Source organism: Pinus tabuliformis, chromosome 6 (assembly GCF_031772625.1).
Source record: "Pinus tabuliformis cultivar Carrire ecotype Pingquan chromosome 6, CPIR1, whole genome shotgun sequence".
Lineage (NCBI taxonomy): Eukaryota > Viridiplantae > Streptophyta > Pinopsida > Pinales > Pinaceae > Pinus > Pinus tabuliformis.
In genome coordinates, this window is record NC_142292.1 from 2,040,534,573 (window position 1) to 2,040,547,644 (window position 13,072).

Consider the following 13,072-nt stretch of genomic DNA (forward strand, 5'->3'; position numbering starts at 1 on the left):
GGAATAGAAAATTTGCTTGTACTAAAGTTTTCTTTGTTAACATATAAAATGTGTTTGTACTAAAGTTCCCTTTATTATCAAAGAAAATGTTGTATATCATGATTTTTCTACATTGTGGTTGAATGTGTGGAAGTTCTCTTTATTGGCATATATCATGATGTACTAAAGTTTTCTTTGTTGGTATATAAAATGTGTTTACACTATAGTTCCCTTTATTAACATAGAAAATGTTGTACATCATGATTTTTCTACATTACGGTTGTCCATAAAAGTAATGTTCTCCTTATTATATTTACGATGTGTGTGTGGATAATAATGATAATATCAATAATAATTGGGTATGCTTATTGTATGGTGCTTCAAAATAACTTCTACCATTATACAATCTCCTTTCCTCCTCTCTTTGAAATCAAAAGAACATTAGTGAGGGTGTTTGAAAGTAATTCAAGAGTCTAATTTGTTATTGATGTGATCTAGTGGTGGAGCATGACAATGGTAGAACTACTATAAAATCTCCTTTCCTCCCCTCTTTGAAAATCAAAAGGCCATTAGTGGGGGGTGTTTGAAGGTAAATCATGACTCTTTAAATTTGTTATTAATGCAGTCAATGTTTGCAATTAAGTGTAACCACAACAACAAAAAAAACACACAAGAATAGCCATGAGTGAATTTTAGTCTACAAAGTAAGATAATAAATCCAAATAATAGAGTTAGGAAGGGCACAATTTCATCAACCTAAAAACTTGCATCCTACAGCCATCTTCAAAATTGACAAACTTTTTGGTGTCAATAATATTTGTTTCACAATTATTATGTATATAGGGTTATTGGCGACACACACATCCAAAGGTGATGGAGAGGGTGATCACATGTATGAGCTGGCTAAGGTGAAATTTATTCATTTGAAAGGAGGTTGAGTAACAAGGCAATAGATTGTACCTTTTATAATGAGGCATCATTATCATTTGACTAATAAAATCCAACTTAAAACACATGTAAATCGGTTGATGTAATGAGCCTAATCAACCTAAAACACATAGAGAGTAGTTAAAATAGAAGTTGTGAATATCACAACTTGACTTGGTCTCAACAAATTGATTTCACTATTCTAACAATGCAAAAAGTTGAAATTTCCCCAAATCTGGTAAAACACTTTTATAAGGAGACATTGAATTCATTGGGGATGTTTTTCTCCTACATTTTTTCACTTAATTGATACTTTTATAAGGAGACATTGAAAAGGTTGCAGTTCATCGGGGATGTTTTTCTCCTACATTTTTCACTTAATTGATAATTTTATTTTTTCACATTGCAAGAATAGTGAAAAAAAATGTTGAGATTAAATCAATATTCTTTTTCCTGGGTTATAAAATATGCAAAAAACCTCAAGTACTTCCCCTCATTTTGAAGATAGTACTTGCGGTAAACCCTAAATTCTTTAGGGCATAAGGCCAAGTCAATAATAGGGCTCAAAGCCATTACAAAAATATACTTATTATGAGGTCAACATGTTACTCATGAGAATATAACTTAGGTGGGGAGGACAACACTCCATCCCACAAACACTCAAGCTAGTCCCAATTGACAAGATTAAATCAATATGTAATATTCATAGTGCATAGTATTATGCATTAATTCAATTGGTTGAAAGCTACTTTATTAAATAAGAGGTTTTAAGTTCAAGTCTTTCTTTACATAAAGTCTCCTTGTGGGACGACCAAGTGGTTGGAACAATGGGATGTTATCCCCTTTATTTGGTTTCAAATCCCATGGTGGACATCTTTGGCCTGTTGTGATAACACTCATGAAGTATGTCCCCCACTCTTGTGGAGTCTCAACTCTTGTCAAGTCATAAATTCTTAGTATATCCTAGTATATCTAGCTCATAAATATTATAGTGTCTATTTTAATTATGTGTCACCCCTAAATTTAATTATTTAAATTTAAAAAATTCCACATATTTCAAATTGATTTAATAACTCAAGATTAATTTCACATATCTAAAAATAAAAATAAATGCCTTTACTAAAACTTGAACTCACAACCTCTTACACACAACTCCAACAATTAACCAATAGACCACTTAATTAACTCATTTTAATTGATCACTATATTTTGTACTCAACTCGAGGAACTAAATCCAAGAAAAGATGCAATTTGTTGGCTAGTTTGATCTATTTTTTTAGACAGTGTGCAGTCATTACTAAGGTTGGAATTTGGATTCTTCTTTACTCATCTGACAATTTTTTTTTGACTTTTTGGATCTTTATACTTCCCCTCAAGAAACTTTATGTTTAAAATTTTGCCCTTCAAGAATAACGTTTTGATAACAAATAAACTTTTCACCAATAAGATTTTGAATAAAAACTTATCTTTCAATAATACAATTATATTAAAAATTTTCACATATTTATCATAAAAAACACACACACACAAATGATTTATTGAACCCTAAATCTTATTATTCCTTTATAATTAATAATGATAATATAGGTTATCTTCTAAAATATATATATTTTATATCAAAATTTGAGAATAACCAAATTCACAATCAAATTAAGATTAAAATTGAATGATAGTGGATAATTTTACATTGTCATAAAACAAAGTAAAAACAATATTTATATTATATATTGATTTGTTGTAGAATGATAGTGGCCCGTGGAAAATAACTCACAAGCTCGTGAAAATTAACTACACACACTACCAAAAAAAATGAAGTGAGTACCTAAGTTTTCTCTGGCAAATTCATTAGCGTGTGAGTTATTTTCCACTAGCCATTTTGTAAAGGTTGCAAAGTGAGCCAACATTATAGAACTTAAAAAATAGAAAATGTAAAATTGATTAAAACCCATTAGCGTTAACGCTCTAGATCTATGTTGGTTTAATTCCCCCTTTAAATATGCTACATTTCACGTGAATGCCATGGGTCAATACCATTGGTTCTCAATACCATGAATCAATACCGTGTGCCATCTTTATTTTATTAATATTAATATTAGGGTTAATAATGTTTTTTTTGCATGGTATTAATAATAACTTGGCCCATGGTATTTGGCCCATAAGCTTCACCTAAATAAAACTTCATTTTTGAGTGTTTTTAAAGAATTATGGAATAAATATAAAAAAGTGTTTTATTTATTTACCATACCTCTTGTTTATTTATATTTTTATTAATTTACCATATCTCTGTTATAAATATGGTATTTGGCCCATGGTATTTAGCTCATGGTATTAAAATGGTATTTGGCCCATAGGTTTCACTTAAATAAACATTTTTTTTGAGTTTTTAAAAAGGTTTATGAAATAAATATAAAAAGAGGTTTTATTTATTTACCATACCTGTACTTTATTTATATTTTTATTTATTTATCATACCTTTGGAGTAAGTATAAAAAGATCTCTAGTTTATTTATATTTTTATTTATTCACCATACCTATTTTTTAGTGTTCATAAATTTCTTTATATTTTAAATTTATATTGTGTTTATACATAATAATAATTAGATAGATTTTATGAACTAAATATAGAAAGATGTTTTATTTATTTGCCCTACTTATAGTTTATTTATATTTTTATTTATTTACCATACCTATGGAGTAAGTATAAAAAGATCTCTAGTTTATTTATATCTTTAAATATTTACCATACCTATTTTTTTAGTGTTCATAAATCTCTTTATATTTTAAATTTATATTGTGTTTATACATAATAATAATTGGATTGATTTCTAAATAGGGTTCACATTAAATTAAAAATGTTAAATGTTAAACATTACATGTTTATAAGAGATCTATCTCCATAGATTAAAAATGTTAAATGTTTACATTTACATTTACGCTAACGTTTACATGTTTATGAGACATTATTCCCCATAAAATTTTCAAAATAAAAATGTAAAATTGATTAAAACCTATTAGCATAACGCTCTACATAATTTTAACAGAGAAAAAAAATACACAAAGTAATTTTAACAGACAAAAAAGAATACACAAAGCAAACTAAGCACGTTTTTGAATGGTTTAATGGTCTCCATCCAACTACGAAGGTATTAAGGCCATGCTGATACATAATTTTAATAGAGAAAAAAAATACGCAAAGTAATTTTAACAGACAAAAAAGAATACACAAAGCAAACTAAGCACGTTTTTGAATGGTTTAATGGTCTCCATCCAACTACGAAGGTATTAAGGCCATGCTGAAACGGAGGAGAAAGCTTCCAAGATTGCGCAACCAAACAAATCCAACCACAAAGGTATTAAGGCCATGTTGAAATGGAGGAGAAAGCTTCCAAGGTTGCGCAACCAAACAAGTAAGCTCACATGGAGTGCAATGATTAGCTTAGCACAAATAGATGGAGCAGGGCTTGAAAACAAACCCAACCACTAAGGTATTAAGGCCATGCTAAAATGGAGGAGAAAGCTTCATCCAACCACGAAGGTATTAAGGCCATGCTGAAATGGAGGAGAAAGCTTCCAAGGTTGCGCAACCAAACAAGTAAGCTCACATGGAGTGCAATGATTAGCTTAGCACAAATAGATGGAGCAGGGCTTGAAAACAAATCCAACCACGAAGGTATTAAGGCCATGCTGAAATGGAGGAGAAAGCTTCCAAGGTTGCACAACCAAACAAGTAAGCTCACATGAGTGCAGTGATTAGCTTAGCACAAATAGATGGAGCAGGGTTTGATTTTACAAGGCACCAAAAGTTTGGTATACCCCTGATTCTTCAATTGCATGTCCCATCCATGATCTAGTGCTTTCCCTGTGGAGTCACTGTAAGTTGTCCCTTTGCATTTTTTTAAAAAATATTACAAGTTGGGCACATTCAAGCATGATTTGGAAATAACTGAGTGATTCTTCAATTGCACGTCTCATCCATGATCTGGTGCTCTTCATGTGGAGTCACTGTAAGTTGTCCCTAGGCATTTTTTTAAAGAATATTACAAAGTTGGGCACATTCAAGCATGATTTGGAAATAAATGAGTGAATTTCAGTAACAATACTCCATTGATACAATAGTTGAAGATCATAAATTCTGCAATGTAATGTGTCAAAATAATTTCCATCATATATTTTAGTAGACGAGAGAAGTGCAAAGAGAAAAGACAAACAACATTGATGTATGCCTATTCGCAATCTTACTCCATAAGCGGTGAATAAATGGATAAATATGACACCATGAGAGACCTGAGTCCAAATAAAACACAACTTGATATACAGTATTAATAACATTTTCTAAAAATAAAAACCCATCAAAAATACATTGTGTAAATTTCAAACAACAGAGAAAATAAGTATGCAAAATTTTCAGAAAACATGAGAGAAGATGGTTGTGCGAAATTTTTAAACATCAAATATGGCCAAAATGCCCTGTAATGGGCATTTGTCCGTCAGATTCCAACCCCGGTCATTACCCTATGCTGCCGCCGAGCCCGTTGTCCACGGGTGAAAAAAATGCCATTAATTAAATTGAAAAAAAGTATCATTCACAATTTTTTTTGATAACAGGATGTCTCACATTTAAAGACAACATTTGAAGTTGGAGCATCCTGCTGCTTTGATTGCCAACTTTGTTTGAAGCGTTCGCTACATGCTCCAAGTGTTTAAGCGAATTACTGCGAGAAGAGAAATCGACCCACATAGCAGAAGCACTTTTGCAGAGATCCAATTTCGTTTGATTGGAGAGTCACCGTGAAGTTGGCAGGATTCTGTATGTAGAAAGCCTCATTGCTTCGGCGGTTTGAATACTCAAATCTCTATCCGTCTTGCCATTTTCTGTTAGGTACTTTGGTTCTCGCATACACAATATCAGAGACACTCATTTTGTTGCATGGCGGTTGCAGATATTATTCAACAAAATGGGTGATATATTTGAGGATGAAAATGAGACCGCACTCACCATTGACGAGTACATAGAGAGCGTGGATGCCCAAGAATTGGTAAATTTCTAGACAGAGATTCGGAGTGTGAAGCTTGGGGAAGAAACCCATTTTATGAACTAGGGTTTAATGAAGTAAGGTTATTGTATGATGTGCGTCTGTGCAGGAAGCCGATTTGGTATTGGGAGGAGATGAGGGGAAAGAATGCACGTATCCAAAGGGGTATATGAACAGACAGGCTGTTTTCTCATGCCTGACATGCGTCCCCCCAGGCAATGCTGGCGTATGTACAGCCTGCTCTTTAACTTGTCACGAAGGCCATGAAGTATCTCTCTATCCCTTACTTATGTCTATGCTTACATTTTAAGGTCCTTTGAGACCTTGCTGGACTATAGAATATTTCCTCCCAGAATTTAATTTGGAAAATGAATTTAATAGGAATTTGATAGGGGATCAAGGGTTTTGTGTTTTCAAGGTCCTGTTTCTGTACTTCATTACCTCGGTGATGAAATTTCTTTGTTGATTTTGGTTTTTGTGGGTTAGAATATTATGGAAAGATTTATAATTAATTATCACTTAGTGTGCTTGCCAATCTTGGGGAAAAATTTGGACGAAGTATATCCAGCTAGGTTTTTTTCTTTATTGGCCGTTGAATGGCAGGAAATTTTGTGTTTTAAAATATGTCCATGCACTGCTAATTTTTATGGGGTTTGTATGTAAATAGAGTTTGCCGTCCCGGTTTTGATGTTTCCTCTTAACATTTTTCAAGGGTTTATGATTAGAAAGGCAATTTGTCAGTATGAGATACTGTGAAAGGTCATCGAATATTTGATTTGGCTCCAACTTGAAGACTTTCTAGTATCTACTTCTTCCATAAAAATCCAAGTTGCCCTTTTTCTGTCGCTGAAGTCCAAATCACTTGTGGAGACAATCCATGCTCGTCCACAATTTTTATAGTTCCTCTGCAACTGTGTAAATACAAACTGCCAAGCTTTGGCCACATTGATTATATGAAAATATATAGGGATAACTTCGTTCGCATCAATTATGGCACTTACGTTTATGTCATGTTTCTCCCTAGACAATGAAGGCCTGGTACTAATCATTGTTAATTTTAATATCACAATTTGTCTTCCTGCTTTTCACTAATGGGTCAGAGAGAGATAAGGGTATAGTTCTTTCGTGGGAATCGGTGTCTTTTCATTAAGTTGGAGCTTAACTGAAGAAATTTCTGATTTGGGAAAGCAAGCTCACAGCTCCTCTTAGGAGGAATGTTTTTACAGAGGGCATATCTCTACATGCTGAATTGAGCGGGCTTCCTACCAGGCTACAGTGGATGGCTTGGATACAATAATACAACCTCTTCCATTTGGTTTAGTGAGATTTTAATAGTAAGCCCGTTAGCTTAGACATATTGTCATTTAGATCATTTAGGGTTTTGGATTCACTGCACAATTTTTCTTTGTTTCATTACATTTAAAGTGAACACTTAACTCATCATTGGGGTGCAAAATAGATAATAGGAGAGAAGTGTTGCAAAAGAGCTGACCATGCTTTTTCGTTGGAAATTGTCACCAACATTTGTATGTAATAGAAACACAACAATAGATGTGTGTGTTGATAGAGAATGTCAGGGTTTGTAAGAGTGGGAACCATCAAGTGATCTCGTATGCTTATTGTCATATTCTTCAACCTGGATATTGTTATGGAGTGTACCAATGGCAAGGGGGCAGTCCTGCACTTGTTCTTGGAACTGAAAGAAGGGATGATCTTTCCCATGTTATGCCCATACAAATGGTAGCATTTACTCTAGTGGAGATTATACTAAACTCCAGTAAGATGCTGATCTGTCTATCTTTACAAAGTGTGGACTTTCCATGGTTCCTCTCGTATATTGAAGATATGTAAATATGGTACTCTTGCATGACATGTTTCTCCATGGTTTGCATGTTTGTTATATTACTTCTCTTGCATCGAAGAAATTCTTCTCTCTTGCTCATGGTATTTATTTTTGGGAATCTTGATATACTGAGCAGATTCCTCTGATGTGTTTTTGACCGTGTGAGATAATTTTTGTTGTTGATAATGGTCTTTGTGAACCATTTTTCTTTTTGTTTCTGTTAATTGCTACTCATGTTATTTCATTTCTTATCCGATAATTTGCTTATCACTATTCTTTTAAACGTTCTTTGCATAATTTCAAATGTGGTATCCAGCACTATACTTACACATTGCTAGAGTTGTCTTTGAGTGACTTATAGTATTCAAAGGTAAATGTTCCTATCTAATGACAAATTGGATACAGGGTGAAGCAGATCTTTCTGAGGTTAAGCAAAAGATCTTGATGTGGTTGTTATATATCCTGAAGTTTGTATGAGTTTTAATCCAAGATTTGTATATCTAGGAATTTGTGTTCTGCATCTGTTTTTGTTCTCAATTTTGAATTTTGTGTCATTTTGCACGGATATTTTGAATTTCATGTATTGTTGTTATCTTGTGACATGTTTTTATGTTTTATTCCTTCATAGTTTATTTTACACTGACAGGCATAAATGTTTATAAACTTCAGTATGTTGATTATTAGTACAACATATAATGAACCTAAAATATTATCTGGCTCTTTAGTATGCTTTTCTGCTGCAATTCATTCTATATTCGTTTTGGCCATAATCACTCATTTTGTCTTGCGCAAGGTGGTAGAGTTGTGGACGAGAAGGCGATTTAGATGTGACTGTGGGAATTCAAAGTTTGGCAGTATCTCCTGTAAGCTTATTCCAGACAAAGATTCTGAAAATCATAACAATTCTTACAATCAGAACTACAAGGGCTTGTACTGTACTTGTCACCGACCATATCCTGACCCTAATGGGGAAACCCAAGGAGAGATGATTCAGTGCTGTATCTGTGAGGACTGGTTTCATGAGAAACATCTTGGTTTCCAAGCAAGAGAGCAGGTAAGATTAAAATTACTACCATAAAGTGTGAGTGTTAAACTTTTAGGGTAAAGTAGATTCCTGTGTCTTTATTAAGGAATGTGGAAAGGGGTTGAGTTTATGGCTTTTGTTTTTGAATATTAAAGAGGAAAATGACGACTCATAAACATTCTTTAGGACAATTATAATTGTGGATTGCAGTGGAGTTACATTAGGGACAATTTCTTGTACTTTCCAGTTGGATTGCTTTGAGGGTTGAATTTTTGCCTTTCGTGTTACTAGCTAAGTGATTAGCTTGCTTGAGTTTTCTCTTATTTTCTAGAGTGTGCTCTATTTGTCTGTGATTAAAAGTTTCAAAATATTATCAGACAAAACTTCCTTTGTTTTTATTGTGTTTTAACATTTTAGTTGACTATTTTTTTGCAGATACCAAAAGATGATGAAGGGGAACCCATGTACGAGGATTTTATTTGCCAAAACTGTGCTAGTCGATGTTCCTTCTTGTACTTTTACCAAGAGAGTTTTATTTTACCATCAGCAAACGGTGGAACATCTACTAACATTGAACACACCAAGCAGTATTTGCAGGAAGAGAATTGTATTGAGAATGATGCTGAAAAAGGGTGTTTAGAAATAGTTCTTAATGCTGAGGAGATAGTTAATTCTCAGCTGCCCAATCCTAGCATTGATATTGCTAAGGATGACAATCAGTTAAATAAACCCACTACTCTCATCAGTGATAATGATTATGTTGGCGATCATTTAAAACAGCAAACTTGTGCAGTTCACGAAAGGAACCATTCTAGTCCTGGTGCTGCAAATCCAATAGCAGATTCAGGAGAGGCTCTCCCCCCTGTGTCTCGTGCATCTGATATCAACTCATCAGGAGGCTCTGGCATTGTCAATGAGATGGCAACATGTTCAGAAGCAGAAAGGCCAACTGCCAAAGAGATTAGTTTTCCTGGGCAGTCGATTTTCAATTCCACTTTTCCATCAGATCTGGTCATTAGTGGAGAAAACTCTGGAGATCAGGAGCCACTTTGCAAGCTTAGGAGCAAGGGAGACATTCCTTTACATAGAATGGATACCAAAAAACCTTTATTTATGGGCACAAATTGGAGGGAGCGTCTCTGTAGGTGTAAATGTTGTTCTGACCTATTTAGAGATAAGGGGGTTGCTTTCTTGCTTGATAAAAGTGACACACTTGATGAGTATGAGAAGATTGCTCAGAAGAGGAGAGAAGAGAAATTGCAACAGCAGGAAGGGGTTCAGGCGGCGTTCCTTCAGAATCTTGGTCATGTTCAACAAATTGAGCTGATGACTGGCATTAACGACATGAAAAATGAACTGCGTTCTTTTCTTGTAAGTCAAACTGTATATTTCTCATTTATTTTCTATAATATTTAAGAAAATGGGAAGAAAAATATTCTAAGACTTGTCAAAGTCTGAATCAACTGTGGGTCCAAATCCTGTTTACATCAATTCAACAATTGATGATAGATGTAATGACATAGGTCTTCTTTGATGTTCTAATGAACCAAGAGAACACAGTTGTCATTTTTAGCAGCAGTCCAACTTCCAACTTGATTACTGTCTCAAGCAACTATTGGTTTCCAAAGGCCAATTTAAGCATTGTTTCTGCAGTGGACAGCCCTCTTTCCTAAAGGGAAAGCAGTATGGCCAAACAAACATTCGATGGAGCCAAGTCTCCAATGGTCATCATTATACCCTATATAAAGGAACATGGCTTGCATTTGACTCTGCTCTTCAACATATAACTATGGGTAAAAGATGTCAGCATTAGTGCTTCAGAGCCTGCTGCAATGGGTAAGAAAATATAGTGCCATTCTCATCAGCATGACACTTCCATTGACTTTGGAATTTTCATTACCACGGCATTTGCTGTTATGGGTAATGTAACTATATACAATGTATATGCTACATACATGTAACTTTGGCAATTACCTAGTGTTTTTGGTGGAAAACATGTTCATAAAACCAAGTAGGTACCTTTTCCACTAGCTAGGTGCCCATATGATCTGTATGTACCCTACTATGTTCATGTTCTCAATGGTTTCCGATTAAAAAATAATCTTGATGCATATTTTCCTATGGCTTTACCATGGTGACAATATGCATTTAATAAACAAAATCATTAGATGTATATCTTGGATCTGGCTAAATACTTGTCAGTGTACTATCATCAAGGACATGGAAACAAACAATAAGATATACCATTTCTGGTATTCATTTGGGCAAGGGGCAAAGAATTTAGAAGAGTCCCAAAATTGGAATGGAGTTGAATTGCAAGCCAAGTCTACAATAATCCTCACGCTCAAGGCCATTACTCCACAAATCTTGTAAGTTGCACAAATTGTATAAGTAGGTTGGTCACAATCCTTTTTTTCTCACCAAATATGCAGTCTACAATCCCAAGATTGGCAATTTGCGAGCCACAATGCAATCATGTCTGGTCGTCAATAATTTCCCAATGAGTATTATGAGAGTTTCTACCACACAACCTTTGATTAAAGGGGAGTTGTGCTTCATCACTCTTGTGTTCTCCTCATGATCTTGTAACCAATCCATCTCAAGGCAAAATCACTCAGAGGATATCGGTCGACAGTGATTAGCGCTTTCACAGTTATTGATGAGTCCATTGAGGAGTCTGTATTGTAGTCCTTGTTAACACACAATCTATTATCTAGCAGGGGTACCTAAAAGACAACTACTAGACCAAATGGCAACAACGGGACAAGGACCTACTGTCACCTCGGTCAATGTCCCTTGCTCTTTACAGACTTTCACCGATGGGAGGAGTCCCGGTATGAGGGAAATCACTAGAAAGATAAGGGCATTGATTAAAAATGATGTGATTTCCAAAACCCATTCAAAGGAGAGGCTCAGATGAAGGCTTGCTTGCTTCAAAAGCAAGAGAAGGGCTCTCCAAGAAAGGCTTATTGGTAGGAGGCTAAGACCTAGGTAAAAGGATAAATCAATATGGTAGATATGCCTAGATCAAGGCCTTCCTAAAGAAGGAGAAGGACCACATGAGAGACCTAGGGGGTGCCCAAACAAAGCTTAGGGTTTCAAAGATTAACGGGGAGTAGGATGCCTTAAGACAAGCAAGGGTAAGATAGGTTAATGAATGGTTAACTTCCAATGAGTTTTCAAGTATAGTTGACCTATAGAAAGCCACTAACCAAAGGAACCTAGGGTTAGATATGATGTTGGAGCTAGGGCTTGGGATATCTCCAAATCTAGCCATGGAAATTTGCTTAAATTTTGAGGAGACCAAGAGGAGACCCCATTGTAGTAATAGACCAACTTGCTCTTCAAATGGGTTAGTGTTAATTTTAGTTAACAATGGTATGTTCTATGCTTGCAACAATTTCTTCAATGTCCTTTAGCTAGCCCAATGTCAACTTCCAATTTAACTTCCAATAACAATCACATTAATCATCACATTGACAGAAACTGTAGATAGAACATGAACAATAGAACAATTGATAGAAGACAAGTCAAGACAAGAGAACACCAGTATTTGGCGAATGCTAGGGAAAAATCCCAAGATGAGGAAAACCCTTTGATCAATTCTTGTTATTATTATATCAAATGTTTAATAGAGAGAGAGAGAGTACAATAAATTCAATATAGACTTGCCAATATATGATCAAAACCACTGTCCAAAATAGCCTAGAGAAGCTGTGATTTTTGTGCTTCCAGATAACGATAGTCAACAACCCTAACTAGAAAGTGAACACTAGTCAATGCAACAACAAATTGTCCACAATGTAGCTCGGTCAAACCCAGTCAAACTTGACCTTCTTTACTGGTCAAAGTCAACTCAAAATAGTCAATAAAATAGTGGTCAAACTTCGTCAAAGTTTGCACTTTTGTCCTGTGGTCAACCTAATCAACAAGCCCAGAAAACCTTGGATTTTTATGCCAATTAATGTGGCCCTCCAAAATAGAAATTATGGCACAAAAAATGCAATCAAAGGATGTCAAAATAGCCTTTGTCAATGCTAGTCAAACCCTGCAACAAAACCTGGAATTCGGCCTCCTAAAATTCGTCCTCTTTCAGCCACACGTTTGAGAGAAGAAGAGGAGAGAGGAATGATGAGTTGTTGATGCCAAATGAGGTTGGAGGTCTCTCTTATTTATACAATTCGTTAAGGGTCAAGAGACATGTCCATTGGGCTTCCATGTGCCTACATGATGATGTGGCTGACCTTTGACAATTTGCACATGTGT

General features: G+C 34.8%; 1 protein-coding gene across 2 annotated transcripts in view; it reads left to right on the top strand.

Moving 5' to 3' along the window:
• The first annotated feature begins 5,404 nt into the window (after positions 1–5,404).
• LOC149267439 (uncharacterized) overlaps positions 5,405–13,072 on the top strand; it is a 28,789-nt gene continuing 21,121 nt past the window's right edge. The window contains exons 1-5 of one of the 2 annotated variants that reach the window (XM_089432739.1): positions 5,405–5,741; positions 5,847–5,942; positions 6,049–6,207; positions 8,576–8,836; positions 9,242–10,177. In XM_089432739.1, the coding sequence (XP_089288865.1) occupies positions 5,862–5,942; positions 6,049–6,207; positions 8,576–8,836; positions 9,242–10,177 (1,437 nt within the window). In that variant the 5' untranslated portion in view covers positions 5,405–5,741; positions 5,847–5,861. The remainder of the gene's footprint in view (positions 5,742–5,846; positions 5,943–6,048; positions 6,208–8,575; positions 8,837–9,241; positions 10,178–13,072) is intronic. The other variant, XM_089432732.1, reaches the window with a different exon arrangement.